This window comes from Saimiri boliviensis, chromosome 9, assembly GCF_048565385.1.
Source record: "Saimiri boliviensis isolate mSaiBol1 chromosome 9, mSaiBol1.pri, whole genome shotgun sequence".
NCBI classification, from domain to species: Eukaryota; Metazoa; Chordata; class Mammalia; order Primates; family Cebidae; genus Saimiri; species Saimiri boliviensis.
In genome coordinates this window covers 65,260,225-65,279,535 of record NC_133457.1, presented here as the reverse complement: position 1 = coordinate 65,279,535, position 19,311 = coordinate 65,260,225, and the positions used below count along the sequence as shown (strand labels likewise).

At 44.1% G+C, this 19,311-nt stretch overlaps 1 protein-coding gene across 4 annotated transcripts in view; it reads right to left on the bottom strand.

Annotated features, from left to right (window-relative positions):
• The window catches only part of MYRIP (myosin VIIA and Rab interacting protein), a 405,770-nt gene that overhangs the window by 70,973 nt on the left and 315,486 nt on the right, over positions 1 to 19,311 (bottom strand). For all 4 annotated transcript variants that reach the window (XM_003930880.3, XM_010341474.2, XM_074406064.1 and 1 more), the window contains 2 exons: positions 14,626 to 14,779; positions 6,639 to 7,276 (listed from right to left, as the gene is read on the bottom strand). In XM_003930880.3, the coding sequence (XP_003930929.1) occupies positions 6,639 to 7,276; positions 14,626 to 14,779 (792 nt within the window). The remainder of the gene's footprint in view (positions 1 to 6,638; positions 7,277 to 14,625; positions 14,780 to 19,311) is intronic.

Below are 19,311 nucleotides of genomic sequence, written 5' to 3'. Positions count from 1 at the left end.
AACCACAGAACGATAAAGACACCATAAATAAGTGTAGCAAATTAGAGAAATGAAGGGAAACGAATGTGAGCTTCAAGAGACAAGACCTCGTCTCGTAAAGCCCAGAACAGTGCATACATACATATGCAGTTTTGTCTCCAAAAAGCAGACAACAGTGTTCCTTCCAAACACACATAAAACATTCAGAAAAACCAACCATTTATTCAATCATAAAGGCAATCTCAACAAATTCCCAACATTAGCAACCATATAAGCCATATTCATTATTCATAATGCGTACTAAAAATCAGTGACAAACCAAAACAAAATGCAAAAACAAAGCAAAGTGTTATCCATCTCACTAAATTAATTTGATTAAAATGAGAATTACGCTGGAAATGATTAATTACTCGAAAAAGTTTGAAAATGGGTACATTGCATATCAAGGCTAGTAGGAAGGAAGCAAAACTGAATTTGAGGGAAAATTCATTAGCTATATTAGAAATATATATCATAATATACATATCAGAATATATAGAAAAATATATATGAAAACAAGAAAGTAAAAAGAGGACGTTAATAAATATAAAAGTAGAAATGAACAGACTAGGAAGCAAAAAAAAAAAAAAAAAAAAAATCCCTGGATAAATGAATGAAAGTAACAGCTGGTTCTTCAAGAACACCAGCAAAAAAAATAAGACTGATAAATTCAAGTAAGAAAAGAGATGATGATAGAGAGAGAGAATAAGAATGAGAACAAGAGAGAGAGAGAGAAAAATCTATAAAAACCAGAGGATGCAGAACTATAGTGCAGAGAAAATTTTTTCAGACATGATAAGAATATTAGGTATAACATTATGTCAACACATTTGAAAATCTAGATGAGTTAGATGATTGCCTATGAAAATGTAAATTACTAAAGTGAATTTAAGAAGAGTTACAAAATCTAAATATTTTAACAACCAAAGAAGAAAGCTATAAAGAAAGTAAAAGACCTGCCCCTATAAAGATGCAGCAGGCCTGGATAGGTTAATAGATTAATTCTCCCAAACTTTCAGAAAATTATTATGTCATATAAAGTGTTCAAAAATAATGCAAAATAGAGAATTCTTGCATGTTATTAGAATAATCTGATACCAAACTGAACAAGATAGCATAAAAATGGAAACCAGCAAATGCAATCTAGTTTTTTTTTTTTTTTTTTTTTTTTGAGACGGAGTTTCGCTCTTGTTACCCAGGCTGGAGTGCAATGGCTCGATCTCGGCTCACCGCAACCTCTGCCTCCTGGGTTCAGGCAATTCTTCTGCCTCAGCCTCCTGAGTAGCTGGGATTACAGGCACGCGCCACCATGCCCAGCTAATTTTTTGTATTTTTAGTAGAGACGGGGTTTCACCATGTTGACCAGGATGGTCTCGATCTCTCGACCTCGTGATCCACCCGCCTCGGCCTCCCAAAGTGCTGGGATTACAGGCTTGAGCCACCGCGCCCGGCCGCAATCTAGTTTTTATTAAAAAATCATAATCAAGTAAAATTTATGCAACAAATGAAAAGATGATGCAGAATTGAGAAGTTGATTAATGTCATTTAACAGACTATAGAAGAAAAAGCTGCTGAGGTAGAGGATTGCTTAAGCTCAGAAGTTCAAAACCAGCCTGGACAACATTGCAAGACACTGTTTCTAGAGAAAAAAAAAAATAATAAAAAAACCCAGCCAGGCATGGTGATGAATTCCTACAGTCTCAGCTACTTGGGAGAATGAAGCTGGAGGATTGCTTGAGCACAGAAGGTCAAGGCTGCAGTGAGCCGTGGTTATGCCACTGCACTCCAGCGTGGGTGACAGAGCAAAACACTGTCTCAAAAATAAAATAAAATGAAATAAAAATAAAAAGAGAAAAAGCCTACGATCATCTACTGCCAAAAAGCAGTCACATTCCTGATCTAAACTGTTTAGTAAGCTAGAAATAGATAATTTCTCTATTCTTTAGATACTGATATCTATATCTCTATTAGATATTCTTTATAATATCTAATAAACTTAACATCACACTTAACAGTGGAACACTGAAAGCAGGTTGCTAAGGGCAGCAGCAAAACAAAGGCAGGATGCCGGATGTCCTTACAATGTCACAGTATAGCATAAGTTGTCACCAGTGCAATAAAACAAGAAAGAGAAATAAGTATACATGATGGAAAGGAAAAGATAAGTGTCATTAATTGTGGGCAATGTGATTATCTATCTGGAACAGCTGTGATGTTCACCTGAAAGACTACTAGAACTGAGAAGAGTAATCCCTTAGGGAACTAAGTTATAAGACGTAAACGTGAAATCAACAATTTCTATACACCAGCAAAAAGCAACTAGAACATGTAATAAAGAGAATCTTATCAACACAATGTAAAAGATAATTAAAAATTACTTGACAAAAAGTATAAGAGCCTGAAAAAAATCCATAAAACTTCACTGAAAGTAAATAAATGGGAATAAGTACCACATTCTTGACAGGAAAGGCTTAATATTACAGAGATACAAATTATTCTCAAGTAGAAACATACATTTGATGCAATTGCAGTCAAAACTTAAAAGACTTTTCTGCAACTTAAGTAGGTTTTAACAAATCATTCATGTGAAGGACTGAGAAAAGTAAAAAAACTTTTAGAAAATGATATCATCATCAACAAAATCCATGATGGTGAACACCATCCATCAGATAGCAACATATATTCTAAAGTTATTATAATTAAAATGAAATAGTATTTGTACAGGAATAGGGCTTCTAGATCAATGGAACAAAATAGAAAGTAAACAAACTGGCTCACAGAAATAAAAGGAGGTTAAAATATACTAAAGGGGCATCTGAAACTATCAGATAAATGACAGATTATTTAGTAATAATTTTGTGACAAATGCTTAATTTGAAGGTTAGATCTTATCCCCTATCACCCAGAAAGGTAAAGTACAGATGGTCTAAAGGGCTAAATTGAAAATAGAAAACTACAAAGGATTAGGAAAAAATGGGAAAATAGTCCTTATAACCTTGCAAATTTAAGGCCTTTTAAAGGCACCAAATACAAAACAATAAAGGAAATCACTGATAACAAAAAATACTTGATAAATTATTAACAAATTTTGTATGTAAAATATACTTAAGGCAAAAATGACAGACAAGAGAATGGTTTCACGTGTAACCATCGAAGAACTAAAATCTATTATATAATCAGAAAACAAAACTAATTCCTAAAAATCAAGAAAAAGACAAATAGTCCAGTAAAATAATAGATGAAAACATAAATGTAAATTGCATATCAAGTATAGTGGGATGCATGAAAGAAGAGTGCAAGTAGCTTTAAACACAGGAAAAATGCTCAATTTCAGTAGCAATTACAAAAACGTTAGTCAAAGAGAATGTTTTTTGCCTTCACATAAAATTGGCAAAAATTTAGCAGACTGACAACACTATTGTTGACAACATGAGAGAACATGCTCACACACTGTTATGGCTATGTAAATTGCTAGGAAGTTTTGGACACTGGTGAAATCTTAATTTGCAAGTCTATTTTAAAACTAAAGACCCATATACTCCTCAAGTCAGCAGTTCCACTTCTTGTATAAAGAGGTTTGTGCTTCAATACTCTCTGCGGTATCATTTATAAAATCAAAACATTGGAAAACTCTTTAAATATCCTATTCTCTGTGGTATTGTTTGTAAAATCAAGACACTGAAAAAGTCTTTAAATCCCCAGCATTATGGAACAGTGGTGGACCAAGGCAGTCAAGGAGTTGGGTGTTGGCAGCCACGGACCCAGGTGGGAAGAATATGTTATCACTGGCATTGCTTAGAATTGCCTGGATATGATGCAAGGTGAAAATAAGACTGACTTTTATTTGATCTGTTATTGTTTTAACCTTTTCTGCAGACAACGCATCCCTTATTTCACACCTGGATAGACTTCTTCAACCCCCACAGTCCCCCTTTGATACACCATCCTGATGAAATCTTTTTGAGGTTGAATGCCTAGGTCTGTGTGCCTTGTAACTTTGGGTCCTGGGGGTTTTGGGTATGCACTGTGGAAAAAAAAAGTACCCACTTGTTACTATTCCACCTTCAGTTCTTATTGTTTCAAAAAGTTCCAGGAAAAAGCTCAGTCCAGGAAAAAACAAAAACTGGTTGGATCCAGAGATGCCACAGTTGGAGATGAACTTTGGTGCACTTTCCTCCCAGGGAGGAGTTTATTCCCCATTTTCTATACGGGCTACTATGTAGAAGCATGATGGGCGACAGCACCAGTGCTACTTCTGCTCCACTTCTATATACAAGGACTCAGCTAACCAGCCCAAGAAAAGCCCCGTTAACACCACTGTTCAGGAGGGCGCTGCTTTGAGGAGCTATCCCCACTGTCCTCCTTATTTGTTGCAGGCAATAAAATTCCCTCCTTAGTTCCTCCTTGGTTGTGGTCATTGGACTGTTTTTGAACTCATTTGTTGTGGGTAAGTCAGTGATGCCTCAGTGACACCTCTCTCACCGTTAATAGAAAGCGGTGGAAGCACAGGGATGGCATGCTGCCAATTTTGCTAAAACACAGACGCAGTCACTGAACTGTATTTCCAAATGTACTTTCTGTATGAATGCACAAGATGTGCAGATTCACACCCAATGCACTTGCAGTCATTTTGGTGGAGATGACAGGGATTTAGGGTTTTGGTCAAGGGGAACTGCATCAGTATATTTTAAATATATATTTTTAACATTATATTATATTTGTTTTTATTCAATTTATGTAATTAAAAAGCACATAATTTAAATGCATAATTTTGGAGAAGAAAACTGCCCTAGTAAATGAAATTGAAGGGAGAATTAGAAAGGTGAGGGCCTGGTGTAGTGACTCACGCCTGTAATCCTAACACTATGGGAGGTTGAGGTGGAAGGACTGCTTGAGCCCAGGAGCTTGAGACGAGCCTGGGCAATACAGTGAGACCCTGCATTTAAAAAATCATAATAATTAACAATTAAAAGCACATCAGGGTTCTGATGTCTCTGGAATTGCAGCACCATCCCCACCTAGTGGAGAGCAGTGGATACTGCCATTAGCTCAAGGTCACTCCCCAGGAGGCAGAGGCAGTGTATTTTCTCTTATCAATGCCTTGGCAAAGATTAGCACTAGAAGACCAATTTTAAGCCACTTCAGAATAAACAGAAAGCTTCAGGTATCTAGTTGAGGTGGAGATGTGGCATTTTACGCCTGCAAATGAATCACGCAGACAAACCTTCAAAAACATCCCTTGAGGCGAGTCATTCCACATTTCTGGACTACAGTGTCCACTTGAGCTAGACAGTAATGATTCGCACTTGAACCAAAACTTTTATGAAAAAAACAAATATTCTATGATCATAACAACCCCATGAGATAGCTTTTTAATGATCTTGTTTTATAGAGGAGAAAATGAAGGCTTGGACTAAGTAAAAGACCCTGCTAGGCAATATATTAGCAGATCAGTCAGGAGTGATGCCACATTCTGTGACTTGAGGACCTGAGTCCACAGTCATCTTCATGGGGTCTCAGGACCAGGGATGTGTCTGAGGCATTCATAGAACATCTTGTAGAAGACACTCGTGAAATCTTGGTACGTATCTTTGGACCTGCATGAGTTGTCTGCAGCCACAGGGGACGGTTTCTGGCCAAACTAAGGGTACAGGGCATGGCAAATGGGCCCCACACAGTTTAGTATTGGGTGGGCAGTGATGCGCAGTCTTCACCTGAAGAGGTGGGGAAAGGGCAAGGGCACAGCATAAAGACACAGGCTGGGGATGAGGGTGTGTTTAGAGAATATGAAGTTAGTCTTGTTGGGAGCCCACGAATTATTTGAAATTGCAACCAAACCGTGTGTGTGTGTGTGTGTGTGTGTGTGTGTGTGTGCGTGTGTATGTATGTATGTACAAGTGCATTTGTAAAGATACTGAATTCATGCCTTTGATCACATTTTTCATGAACTAAACCATGTGGACAGAACCACCAAGGATCCAGAGAAGGGGTCTGCTGTGGACTAAAGAATCACAGAATATTGAAATAATGTTTACTGAGTCCTAGTGTCACCACTCAGACACAGCTTAGCTCTTTATAAATGTCTCTTTCACTTGTCACAAAAATCCTTTGAGGTGGGTTCTAATATCATCTTCATTTGCAGATGAGGAAACTGAGAACTAGAGAGATGCCTTGCCCTAGGCTACACAGTTGGATCTGAACCCAGGCAGCCTGACTCTGGATCCCTCACCCTACACCTAAGGCTGGTGGCCCTCAAACTTGAGTGCACGGTACAGTCGACAGCAGGCCTTATTCTAACAGACACAGCTAGGCCCCATGCCCAGAATCTCCAATTCTGCAGGTTTCTAATGAGTTTCCTGGTGGGGCTGATGCTGCTGGTCTGGGGGCCACACTTCACAAACCACACTTTAAATTCTAGGCTGTCATCTCCCAAGAGGACTGGAGTCCTAAAGAGTTGATGTGACCTGTCTGGAGTCACTCAGCTACTTAGCAGCAAAACCAAGATGAGAATCTGGGTCTGTGGATTCCAAACCCAGGACTCTCTATGCCACTCGTCCTTGGAGGAGGGCACATCCTACCTAAAGAGTGTGTGTGCATTTGCACACATGCATTTCCATTACCTGACGCGTGTCCAGATCCCGGTGCTGGGCGCTGGGGGAGGATGGCTCTTTGCTCGGCTCTTCTGAGCCCAGTCGGGCTCTTCTCCACCTCCTGGCCCGCCGGTCTGTGGTGTGGGGGGCCTCCTCCGGCTCGCTGCTATCCGAGGTCTCCCCGCTAGCCGCCTGGGGGTTGAAGTTCACGTCCAGTTCTCCCTGCAGGCGCATCTTCTCTGCTGCAGGGTTCCTGGGGGCCTTCCTCTGTAACCAGAACAGTCTGGCCTGGTGCCCAACTTCTCGGGAAGAGCCTGCGGAGGAGGTCTCCGAGTCAGAGCACATGGCCTCAGGGTTGGGGGAGATTGCAGAGATTGGGGAGGCAGCCATGGGGCCTTGGTCAGAGCTCTGGGCCTGTGTGGGCGGAGGCTGGGGGTTCCTGGGCAGGCCCTGGGGCCTGGGACACAGCTTGCTCAAGGCCTCACTCCAGTCAAAGTCTTCCTCGCTGTCGGAGCCCATCTCATCATAGGCAGATGCCACACTGGAGGCCACCTCCAGGGCTTGAAATGTCCCACTCTTAGGCTTGGCCAGTAGGCGGGTGGGGGGTGGAGCACCGTCCTTCAGGGCCACCCAGTTCCCGTCGGAGCTCTGCAAAACTGGGGCCAGGTCTGTGGGTGGAGAGGATAGAGAAAGCAGAGAGGGGCCGTTATCACTTTAATGCAAGGTGAGGCTGCCACTTGTCATGTCCCCGAGTGGCTTGTGGGGGTGCTGGAGAGCAGCTGCCTTTAGGAAGCCCAGGAGGGCAAACCCAATTGGTGGGCAGAGTTCAAAGGTCCCTACGGAATCCCCTGAAAGCTCACAGGGTCCCAGTGCATCACAGATGGAGAGAAACTCAGAGATCTGGCTCCCGTTTCAGTCCACCTGGGTTGATGCCACTTCAGTCTCCTCAGCACGGCCCCGTTCCTGCCCTGGGCTCACTTGGAAGGGGAGGGGACAGGGATACAGTTGGCAGCACCAGCTTCTGGCTCTTTGACCTGGGGCTACAATTTTGTCTCTTGGATCCTCAGTTTCCCCTCACTGATGGGAAACAACTCCACCACCTGCCCTGGCATACCGCAGAGGTTAACGCATCTGCTCTTGGCACTTTCACAGATCCTGCTTCATAACAAGCTCCTGAGATAGGCAGGAGCCTTTTAACTCCTTTTAACTCAAGGAACATGCCTTACTGTGGAAAGAACTTGAGGTCAAAAAGCTTTGGTATTTCCAATCTCATTTTACAGATGAGGAAATGAAGGTGAGCGAAGTTAAGTGACTTGTCAAAGGTCACAGAGCTGCTAACTTGTAGAGTGAGTTTGAGGTGTATCCTCTACCTGACTATGGTCTGGAGTGGTCTAAACTGGGCTCAGGTCTGCCCAGAGCATGTTCCCAAGGATTGATCTCCATGCCGAGGGTGGATTGGTAAAAAATGGTTTTGTCTTGTTTAAGGCGAACAGGAAAATGCTTTCTTCCCAAGTGTCTGTGGGGTGGGAATAAGATGACATGCCGTTCCTCTAGCTATGGGTACTTGGCCCAGGACTGAGGCCTCAGGCACAGCAGTTGCCAGCAGGAGCTGTCTTTTTTTTTTTTTTTTTTTTTTTTTTTAACCAGGACTGTTGCAGGGCTGCCTGGGGGCAGTGATGAGGACCTCTGGGCTTTGAAGAAACTGCTCCCCAAGTTGGTGTGGGCATCTGCTTCGGGGCTGAAGTCCTGTAGCAGCTAAAACTCTGCTGCAGTAGGACCTTGAGGCAGAGTCCTCCTTCATGTTATTTAAAACACACAGCTTTTCTACCAGTTAAACTGCCACTGCTCCACATAATGAAATGAAACCTATCAGTATTTCACAGTGCTGCCCACAGAGCATTGTACCTGCTAAGCCTGTTTCAGAACCACAGCCTTGGGGGAATTCAGATGTTGGTGGAACATATGTTTTCAACAGTGACCCAGTTCCATTTCCACTGCCTGACTGCAGCTCAGATTGGCAGGACATCGAGTTCTTTTTATTTTGAGAGTCAGGAAGTGGGGCTTTCTCTGACGAGGAGGATGCTGGGCCCCAGCAGTGGGCTGACGTAAGCAGGGGCCTCCAAGAAGCTGAGACCACACACCGGCCTTTCTCCTGCTGCTCCTGCCTTCAGTGTCCCCCTCCACCATTTCCATGTAGTAAGGCCCTAGAGATCCTACAACACCTCATCCCACTGGTGAGAATGGCCTTTTCCTGGAGTGTATTCTCATCTCCCTGCTGGACATGGCCTCTCCTCTCTGAGCTCTCCTGGTGTGAGGGCCTGGCTGGCTCATTCCACGTTCTTCCATGTGTTCTGGCTGTCAACACAACTGCTGAGCACGAGGACAAAATCCCTGAGGCAGGGCCTGAATCTCGGGCATCTCTTCATCCTCAGAGGAAATTAGCCTGCTCTGTCCTAGAGCCAGGTTTTGCACTGGAAAGACCAGTGGCCTCGAAGTCAGCCGAGAGGAAGCCCTACTCAGTAACCTGGCAGTGATGTGATCCTGTGTGCCTCGGTCCTCTGACTGGTGAAAAGGGTATAGCTAATATCTTAATGGGTTGTCAGAGGACTGCACGAGGGGATGCTCATGAGTGTGTTACACATGCCTGCTCAGAAACAGGATTAATTCCTGATGGCTCCTTTCCCCTTATCTATAAATGAAGGAGGCTGCTTTAGTGTAGGGCAAAGAACAGCTTTGGATTCAAGCAGGTGCAGGGCTGATCCTCAGCTACTGAATTTACTAGTAGGTGACTCTGGTTAGAGAGCAGCTCGGGTCTACTTTCTTGCCCAACAGTGGGGTCAGTGTGACCCATCTTTGGCTGTCATTAGGATTATTTTGAGATAACACATGTAAAGCATCAATCCTAGTGCCTGCTATACTTAGGGCCCTGAGCTATTTTTATCTTATATCTGTTTAATTGGATTTAGCATTAGTACTTAACACCTGGTTATGAATTAACACCCATGCACTCTATATGTATGTATATAGAAAAGAGATACATATCTGATAGGCACTATTCGGTATTACATATTAATATCTATACAGTGACACGATTTTCATTGGCAATGGAATTATTCAGAAGAGTGGCTTACTAGGGTTATTATTACCATTTATTATCGGGCTCTGCTTGTGGTGCTGGTAATAGGTCTCTTGAGAAAAGTATTTCTGTTTGCTGGCATTCTCCTAATGCTGTGTCCGGAGAGTGTTAGTCAGGGTAAGGGTTCCTCAGGAATGCTAGTGAGGCTGTGCGTGACTAGTAAGTAGTTATACTGAATTCTCCTGTATCAGGCTCTGTGGGTGCCCTAGCCTAAACCTTGGCCCTCAGCACTTCAGTGTATGCCAGCTGGACTTCCAATTGCCAGCACTTGCAAGTCTTCACTTGAGGCTTGCTCAGGTGACTAGAGCCTGCGACGCCTGCCCCAGGGGCAAGGTGGAAGTACCCAGGATTCATCACCTCCTGGGAGCAGCCCTCAGCCAGTGAGTAGGGGCTGGTGGCTAAGCATCCCAGCTCTCTTGCCTGTCAGGCAGGTGAGTTTTCTATACTGGCTCCCAGAGTCCCCAGTGGGGTCAAGCTCCAGCCACCCACAGTGGCCATCTGCTTAGTAACAACTCATTTATTACCTGATTTTCTTTCCTTGTCTCACATTTCTACTCCTTTCTGTGTGTTTTCTGGGCTCACCTCCCAAATAAACTGTAGGTCTTCAGATTCTTATATTAGGATATTAGGGTCTGCTTCTGGTGGAAGTCAAACCAAAACACCCACATGATGCAAAGCAGGCTCCGAGCGTGGCTGCTGAGTGCTCACTCTGAGAAGAAAGGCAAAGTCCTCTGGGCCTTCTAATCTGTCACTGAGGCTGCTACCTGGACTGTCTTCAAGACAACTCACGTGTTGCTCGTCAGCTGCATGTGCTTGGACTTCCTTCCTCAAGGAGCTGGCTATTCTGCTCTCTGAGCTTTGCCAACATCTTTTATTGCTTAACACTTAAACTATATTATAGTTTATTTTCTCAGTTGTCTACCCCACCCCTCAATCCTGACCATCAGCTCCTGGAGGGCAGAGCCAAGTCTTCTTCACTGCCGCGCCCCTATGGCCAGCATTGTGTCCCATCCTGGGAACACGAAGGCTACTTGTTAATGAAAATAGGCATTAAAGGCTGCAGGGACAAAGGGGCTCTTGACGTGCAGCTCTCAATGAGCCTTGCTGTCTACAGCTTCTCCCGGGGCCCTTGGAAGAATCCAAAGAAGGAAATCCCTCAGTAATGCCACTCAGCACCTGGCTCCAGGGTTGACCCTGTTGTAAATGTGGTCCCTGGGCTCTAGCACCCACCATATTTGGCGATGGAATTCAGCCCTTTGCCAGCTCCCTTTCTCCTATGTTTTACAACCCTAGGTTGCCTTGTGCCTCTGTGGAAGCTAGAAGTTGGCCAGCTTTTACCTCTGCAGAAATTCAGCCTTCTTAGCAAAAACAAAGATGGCTCCCTGAATACCCAACCATGTGAAAACTTCAGTGGTTGTTGATCTACGTCATCAAAGTTGCACCTGCGCTCCAATGCCACAGTCTCTTGGTCCATCAGGAACACCCGTCGGGGATCTTGCTCCCCAACCCTCTTCTTTCTCCAAATTCCTGCTCTTCCATTATTGTGCAGACAACTAACGTTAAGTGAGTGGCCCCAGAGCAGTGACAATTCTCCAATCTTTATTTCCCCAACACTGAGCATATGCAGTGTATACAGTAGATGCTCAAACAAGGTTTACAAAGTGAAAATGCATTTGGGGGAAACCCATTAGCTGCTATAGGCACTCTCAAGACTGAAAGCAGAGTTACTATGGTTTACCCAAACCACAGTGTCCCTAAGACAGACCCCAGCTGTGCACTAGCAGGCTCCTGAATCAACCCTTCTCCGGAGGCATAAACACAGCTGCTACATATAGCCCAGTGGGCATTCACTTTCTAAGATGACCTCCACCCCCGGGACTCCTCTGTTTGATGTTCCTGCTCAACTGAGACTGAGCAATGCCTGTAGGAATAATCTGCTTCCTGCTAAACGTTTCAGACATCCCTCAAGACCTCTGAGGCTGGCATGGACAGTTTGGCATGTCAAGGGCTAAAAATTCCTCAGAAAAACCAGAAGTTTTCCACCCAAGTCCTTTTTTAAAAAATTTAAATCTTTATCCTGAGAGATGCATGGATTTTTGAGCAGAATGTGAAGTCTTTTTTTGGGTGTGTCATGCTGTGGAACTAAGTTTTATGTTTATATACAACTGAAAAATTACCTATGAGTATCTAATTTTACAGAAGATTATGTACAAAATCATGTTTTGAAAACAAAATTCCTTTGCAAATTTATTATGAATGTTTATAATCCACTTGGAAACTATTTTGTGAAATAGAGCATCTTGTAGTTGTTTGTATAATATTCTACACATTTATCACTTTGCAAGTCTGGATTTTGAAATGATGGTTTTTGTTTATTTGTATGGTAGAGAGACACTTAAAATGCAAGAGTTGAAAGCCTACAAATTGGAGTCTTGATGGTTGGATTTGAGGACCAGCTCTGCCTACATTGGCTGTGGGGTCTTGAACAAGTCACTTAACTTCACTGTCCATCAATATTCTTACCTGCAAAACCAAACAATGACTGTGTCTAGCAATGCTGTTGGAGGAAAAAATAAAATAGTGCCTACATATGGAATCTGTATGCTTTAAAGTGATTTTTAAAAGCTAGGTATTGTGTATTGAAATTCTATTATGTGGTATTCTCTCATGTGCTCTGTGGAATCTAACAGTCCCTTCTCTCTGTGCATTTGCAATCCATAGAGAAGGAAAGAGAAGTGAGAAAATGAGGGAAAAGACAGAGAGAGAGAATATGAATTAATGGATGAATATGAATATGAATATGAATAGACTGGGAGGGTGGAGGGAGGAAAGAAAGACTTATCTAGAAAAGAAAAATGCCCTTAAAACCTCAAAACAAGCCGAGCGCGGTGGCTCGAGCCTGTAATCCCAGCACTTTGGGAGGCTGAGGCGGGTGGATCACGAGGTCAAGAGATCGAGGCCATCCCGGTCAACATGGTGAAACCCCGTCTCTACTAAAAATACAAAAAATTAGCTGGGCATGGTGGCACGTGCCTGTAATCCCAGCTACTCAGGAAGCTGAGGCAGGAGAATTGCCTGAACCCAGGAGGCGGAGGTTGCGGTGAGCTGAGATCGCGCCATTGCACTCCAGCCTGGGCAACAAGAGCGAAACTCCGTCTCAAAAAAAAAAAAAAAAAAAAAAAACCCTCAAAACAAACACCATATACGTTTGTAAAGAAACATTCACGTGCTGCAGAATTTCTGCAGTGTCATGGCCCTGCAGGTTCTACTGATAGGTACTAAAAGGTTAATATAAAAATAATCTCTTTTGGTAAATCTTTAGAATGACAGTTAAAAGATATTTAATGTTTTCTGATACTTTGCACTGTGATAACAATGGGTTTTGTTTCTCTAATCGTAGATCTTTTCCCTTTTAGAGTAGAAATAATAGCAGAATCTTTAATAGCTTATTACTGGGATGGCTAAGCTGCTGTTAATCTTTTCTGTTGTGCAGGAAAGGGGTGTAGATCTGATATGACATGGGATGAGAATACTGTTTATGGTTTCTTCATGTGAAGACAATTATGCCTGGCCTCCCTTCACAGCGTGTGTATGCAGGACACAGGTAGAAAGGAGTACACCTGTGCAGGGGTTGGGGGAAGATTTACTCTGACATTCATGTAGACCAAGAGGCCCCCTGAGCACCGGGGTTTCATGGCCCTCAGCTGTCACCTGTGGTGATGGGTCCAAGCATCTCAGGGTCTTCTGATGTGAGACTTTAGGAAAATGACTCAGTTCATTTGAGCCTCTTCATTTTCAGGGATTACGTGAGTCAACAGCTTTATAAAGGACCACGTCATACACGTTGAAGAGTCTCTAAAGAGGCAGCTGACTTGCCCCATGTAGAGGCAGGACATTTTATGGGGAGGAAGCAGCAAGAGCAGAGGTGCCAGCGAACAGCAATGCCATCCTCAGGATGTCCCTCAGCCGGGGATAGACAACTGTCCCCCAAAGACTCTTTCATGGCCCAGCCGTGTTACTGGTATGCATCTGCCCAGCCAGGATGCCGTTTCTCAGGGCCTCCTGCATTGAGGTGGGGCCATACGACAAGTTCCTGTTCAAAGGCTGGGAGTGAAAGTGGCATGAGCTCTCCCTGCCGAGATGGTTAAGAAGCAGGTGCCTGTCTTTTCCATTCTCCCTTCCTCCAACTGCTATCTGAATGTGGATAAGCCCACAAAAGACTCAGAGGCCCTGGAAGATGACAGAGCCACAAGGTGGGAACCTTGTACCTTGGCATCTGAAGGCCTCCCACCTGCCAGGGGTACTTGTACTGCACTGTGGTATGATGAAAAAGAAAATAATTGCATTAAGCCACTTACATATTCAGTTTACTTGCTATAGTGCATATGCCACCCTACCTAACTTATCCAGTTTCAGAAAGGACATCCATAAAACCAGACCTATGCTAGGACCCAGATTCCTTTGAAAGTTGAAATGCTATGAGAGATTGGTTTAATGCTCCTGGCCTACATAAGACACATTCTCCTAGTCCACAGAGAACAGGCAGCTGAAGTGGGGTGTGCAGTGGAGTAATTTGAACATACTTGTCCAGGAGCCTCCCACCCCCCTCCCATAGGTCTCAGCACAGACCATAGAATATGATGACACCCTAAGAGCCTTCGTTTTGCCAGAGCAGCTAAGAAAACTGCCTGGATGGGGAACATGACCACAGTGTATACACTGTGTGTTGTGCTTGAGGCCTCATGACTTGGTGGCCCAGAGGGACACACACCAGTTCAGACGTATGGGAAGAAGAGCTGAGTGGCCATGCAATAGCTGAGAAGCCTCTAGACCACACTTCTGAAACCCACAGACCAACCAGATGCTACTTAAAACAGTTACTTGTTTCACCCAGTCTGTCCACGCTCTTCCAGCTGGGCAGAGCGGACTCGGCTCTCGGGTGTTGGCCTCGGTCCCTTGGCTGCCTTGATGCAGCCTCCACTGGAGGAGTCTTCAGGGCATCTTCTCCAGTGACTGAGAAGGCAGACTGGGACCGCTGTGGAAAGAAAAGGGAGGAATGAGCTCATAAGGCACAGTGCCTGGGAGGTGTGCCTTCAGCTTTTGGGGGCAGGCACTGTAGAGTACGGAGAAAACATGTTTAATGGTAATGGCTCTTCTCATGTGAGCCTTAAAAACTGCAAATCGGAATATAATGCCATGTAATGACACAAATTTTTTTCCCTTGTAAGTCAGCCTGGCCTAGTAGAAAGAATGAGATGTAGTGGAATCTTATAGGGCCAGCTCTCATGTGGCTCTTTCGTATCCACCACTTTCGTGGCCAATATTTCTCAGGGCCAACTGTGCATGATGAGTTACTCTAGGGCATGCAAAATGGAAAGCATCTTCTCCTCAAAGACCTCCAAACCTGAAGAGTTCCCACAGTGTTGATACAGTTATAGCACAATGTACATGCTGTAATAGAGAAGTGAGCTAGGATGATCTGTCCACAGCAAAGGACTACTGCAACATCTTCTCATGTAGCCCCTGAACTAAAGGAAGAAAAGCAAACTCTAACCTAAGAAAAAGTGGCAGAAATGGAAATTCAAATGACTGACAGGAACACATTTGAATTGCATTATATATATATATATATATAATTTATATATATACATTATATGTATAATGTTGTATTGTGAAGCTCAAATGTTGTATAGAGAATTTTATCAAACAGAAAGAGATTAAAGTTTTCCTTTGCCATTTAATGAAGGAATTATATTTTACTGGTTATTTATTGTGTTCTTTTTACATTGGTAATCTTAGAAGGGAAAGGGCATATTCACAAAGCTACCAAAAGCATCTACGATCACAGTGTTAAAGTCCTGATCTGAAACTCAGGCCCCTTTGCAGTGGGCTTCCACCTGCTGGCTTATGTCAGCACCAGCAACCCCTACTCCCTTCTGTCCCAGTGCAAAATGTGCTCATTTCCTCACTTACTCTTTCCCTCAGGCACCTAGGCAAGCTCTCTAGAGAAGAGCTGTGGGCAGGGCCACGGGGTGCTGTGGAGCTGGACCCCGGGGTCAGCTGTGCCTGGGCTCCCCGACCACCTTGGCTATATTACCTTGGCCAAGTGACTGAATTTACCTAGAGAGATGTGGAAACTTAGCCTTGCCCTGCACTCACAGTAAACTGCATGATAAATGGCAGCCAAAAAAAAAAAAAAAGGTATGAGAGAATAACAAATAAAGACAGCAGAAATGAGCACAGGATACTTGGGTGGCAACACTGAGCTTTAAGATGAGGGGTTGGGAAGAGGAAGAGGCACTCAGTGGGCTTGGCTCCCAAGGGCTCTGAACCAGTCTGAGGAAAGACAGAGACTGAGGAAGATCAAAACCCAGCATCCCATTTTAACAGGTCAGGCTAGGGCCCAGGAGCCCTCACATACAGGGCGTCTGGTACACTCTGTTGGAGAATGGTGGTGCAGACCAGTTAAGATTCAGAAAGAGTCACAGGAAACCTCTACTTGCCCCAGGAGACCTTGGGGTTATCTAGGAGGAAGGTGGGCATACAGAACAAATATGGAACCCCCAAAGCTGTGACCAAGTGTTAACAACCTGCTTCCATCCCTTCAAATATAGAGGATAGAGCGTGATGGGCCTCCAGACTTGCCTTCTGATGCAATGGTCATAGGTTAATGCAACCAGCGGTGATGAGCTCTCCCCATCTTACCAATTCCTCAAGACACCGTGTGTTGGTAAGGTTTCCTACTCATAGCCTCCGTTTGTCAAATATTCAAGCAGGCCATGGCCTATGGGAAATCTACCAACTGCCCCCTTCTCCAGGCTGGGCTGGGGGTCCTGGGATTCTTCTACACTTATGTTTTACTGCATTCTTGCAAACATCTCTTTTCTGAGCTGGGCTCCCCACTAGACTGTGGAGCAACTGAGGGTAATTTGTTTTAGCAGTGACATCTGTAGCCCCTGGCACAGTCACTGGTACAGAATTGGAAATCATGAATGTTTGCTGTTGAGTGAATGGTTACGAAATGGGTTTTCAAAGTGCCTATTTTTTTTCCAACTTCTTAGACAAAAATTGAAAAGTAAGAGAAAGAAATAAAAAGGAGCTCACTATCATCTACACTTACATCCTGGAGAGCAAGGTTTTACCTGGAGGAGAGCCAAGCCAACACACATGTGAAGTGGCTTTCGGCTCAGTGTCACCTCCTTCATTGTGAGGGCACAGCAAGCATGGACCCTATCCCGAGTGTTCAGAGCCATTTGGATCACGCAGGTTGATGACACTGAAGGTTTTCACAGGGCTAGGTATTCAGAGCCATTCTGCAATTTTGCTAAATATTGGACAGAAAATGAGCAGCTTTCAGAGAGGACAGAGATTGAGGATGGGGGTCAACTGGCAAGTGAAGTTATTAAAAGTGAAGGAAAACATTTTATGGCAAACCTCCACGTATCAAGAGGGACACACCCTTGGCACTGCTGTACCTCGGGGCTTGGCAAGGCCTCCCCTCCTGTGTGGTCATACAGCTCTGCCTACAGATGTGCACTGACTTGCTGTGTCTTCCACACAGTGAACTCCATGAGGGCAGGGATGGCCTTTTGTGTGTCAGCCTGGTGGCATATCTGTGACTGAATTTTTAGGCTGTGAGACACAGTGCTGGGCCTTATGAAGCTGACAGCCTCGTTGCCAGATGCAGTATTATTGCAGCCTCATAGAAGCCATTTACTGTATCTGGCCTTAAAAAAAATATCTACAAGCTTCTCACCGGAAATCACCGAATACAAGTTTAAAAAGGAGAAACAATATTTAATATTTAATTTTGCAGTGGCTTAGACTTGTGTGTATATGTGGTGGCTGCGGTCCATTTTTTATGGGATGAAAATTCTCCCCCATTCCTTCCCTACAAAAGCCAAGACTAACAAATAAAAAGTCCCTCTCTGGTCCCAGTAGTGGAGAGTAGGGGATGCCAGGCTATAAAAAGACTCTATTTCAGGCAAATCGTTCCACACTAGAAAAAACTGACACCCTGACCATCACAAAAGGCCCAACAGCGCTGTCTCCAACAGGTCCCAAGACACTGGCGGCCTGCAGTCTCCAGCCAGGGTGGAAAAGACAGTTCTGAGACCCAGGCCTGGTTCTGCCATAAATTCATTACAAGCAACACGTGCCCAGCAGAGGGCACCAGAACAATGCTTTTACTCCCCAGCTAGTTCTACTTCAGCCTCTGGCTGAACTAGTTGGTGAGTAATCTATTTGCTTATTACACTGGCTTATAACCCTGGCGGAGCCCTCTGTGCCCACTTTTCTTTCCTACCCACAACCTCTGCTTGTCTTACTTATCCTAGGGTACACAGAAGATGCAGGGGTGGTGAATGGAAGGGCAGGTCTGAGTTATCCTGTGTCTGAACATCTGTGCAAGGGAGCTGCAGGGGGAGTCCATGGATTCAGGAATGTTAGCACATCAGCAATCCTTGCATTGATGAACTAGAGAATTTGAGCTTTCAGACAGGCCTTCCCCTTTACTTCTTGGGCACTAACTTAAGGGTGATACATTAGGTAGTGGGTAATACCAGCGACTCCTCTTGCTGTGTGGGATCTTAGAGAAACTTCAAGTGTTCTAAACCTTAGCTTCCTCATGTTAAGGGATCAGTATCATGCATAGCACAGAGAAAGCACTCAATAAATATCAGCCTAATAAGAGCATTTATTAAATGTTGCCACTGAGCTGATGTGACATATCTATTCTCTCATTCAATTTGATTGAGTGCACATCAGTAAACCGAGTCAGGGTGGAATAACTTGTCCAAAGCATATGGATGGCCAAGGGTAAGGCAAGTGTTTAGCTTGGGTCTGTCAGATTCCAAGTTGATGCTCCTCCATGCTCTCTTGGTGTGTGCCTGACAGCCTTTGCTGCAAGCCTGGGAACAATGCACTCGTGGTTAACGCGTCCAAGCCCAGCAGGACTTGCCATCTAAACCAAGTGGTCCTGAACCTCTGGGCAAAACAGCCAGTGTGATCATCTGTTACTTTTGCTACACCTTCCTTTGCAGTAGCTGCATCTCCTGTGTGGGCTGCAGCAACGTGTTCTACTTACATCCCTTGGAACCATAGATTGCTGCTATGATTGCTATGATTATCATCATCACCAACAGGACAGGCTCCCTGTGGCACCAACCGCGGCTTTAAAATAGTCTTTGCTCTCAAAGAGCTCACAGTAAAAAACAGGGAGAGAATGTTTTTAGTATCAAAAATTCGAGGGCAAATCAAGAAGAGTGGTCACATGCATACATAATGGAGACATGGCTTTGCTTTGTGTTTTAAGGGTCAGACGTAAGTACTAAAGTAAATTCGATAATTATAGCAACGAAAAAATACACTTTAGTTCTATACAACGGCCATTCAAAAGAGAGAGAGGGGATGTGAGGAAGAAAATGAGAGACAAAGGCTGAGAAAATAGGAAGGGAAAAAAGACAGAATAACAGAGAAAACCAAACAAAGATTCATCTTTGTCACTGGGCATACGGTAAGCGTTTGGTCCACGGTGTCATCATCATTATTGCCAATAACATCATGATA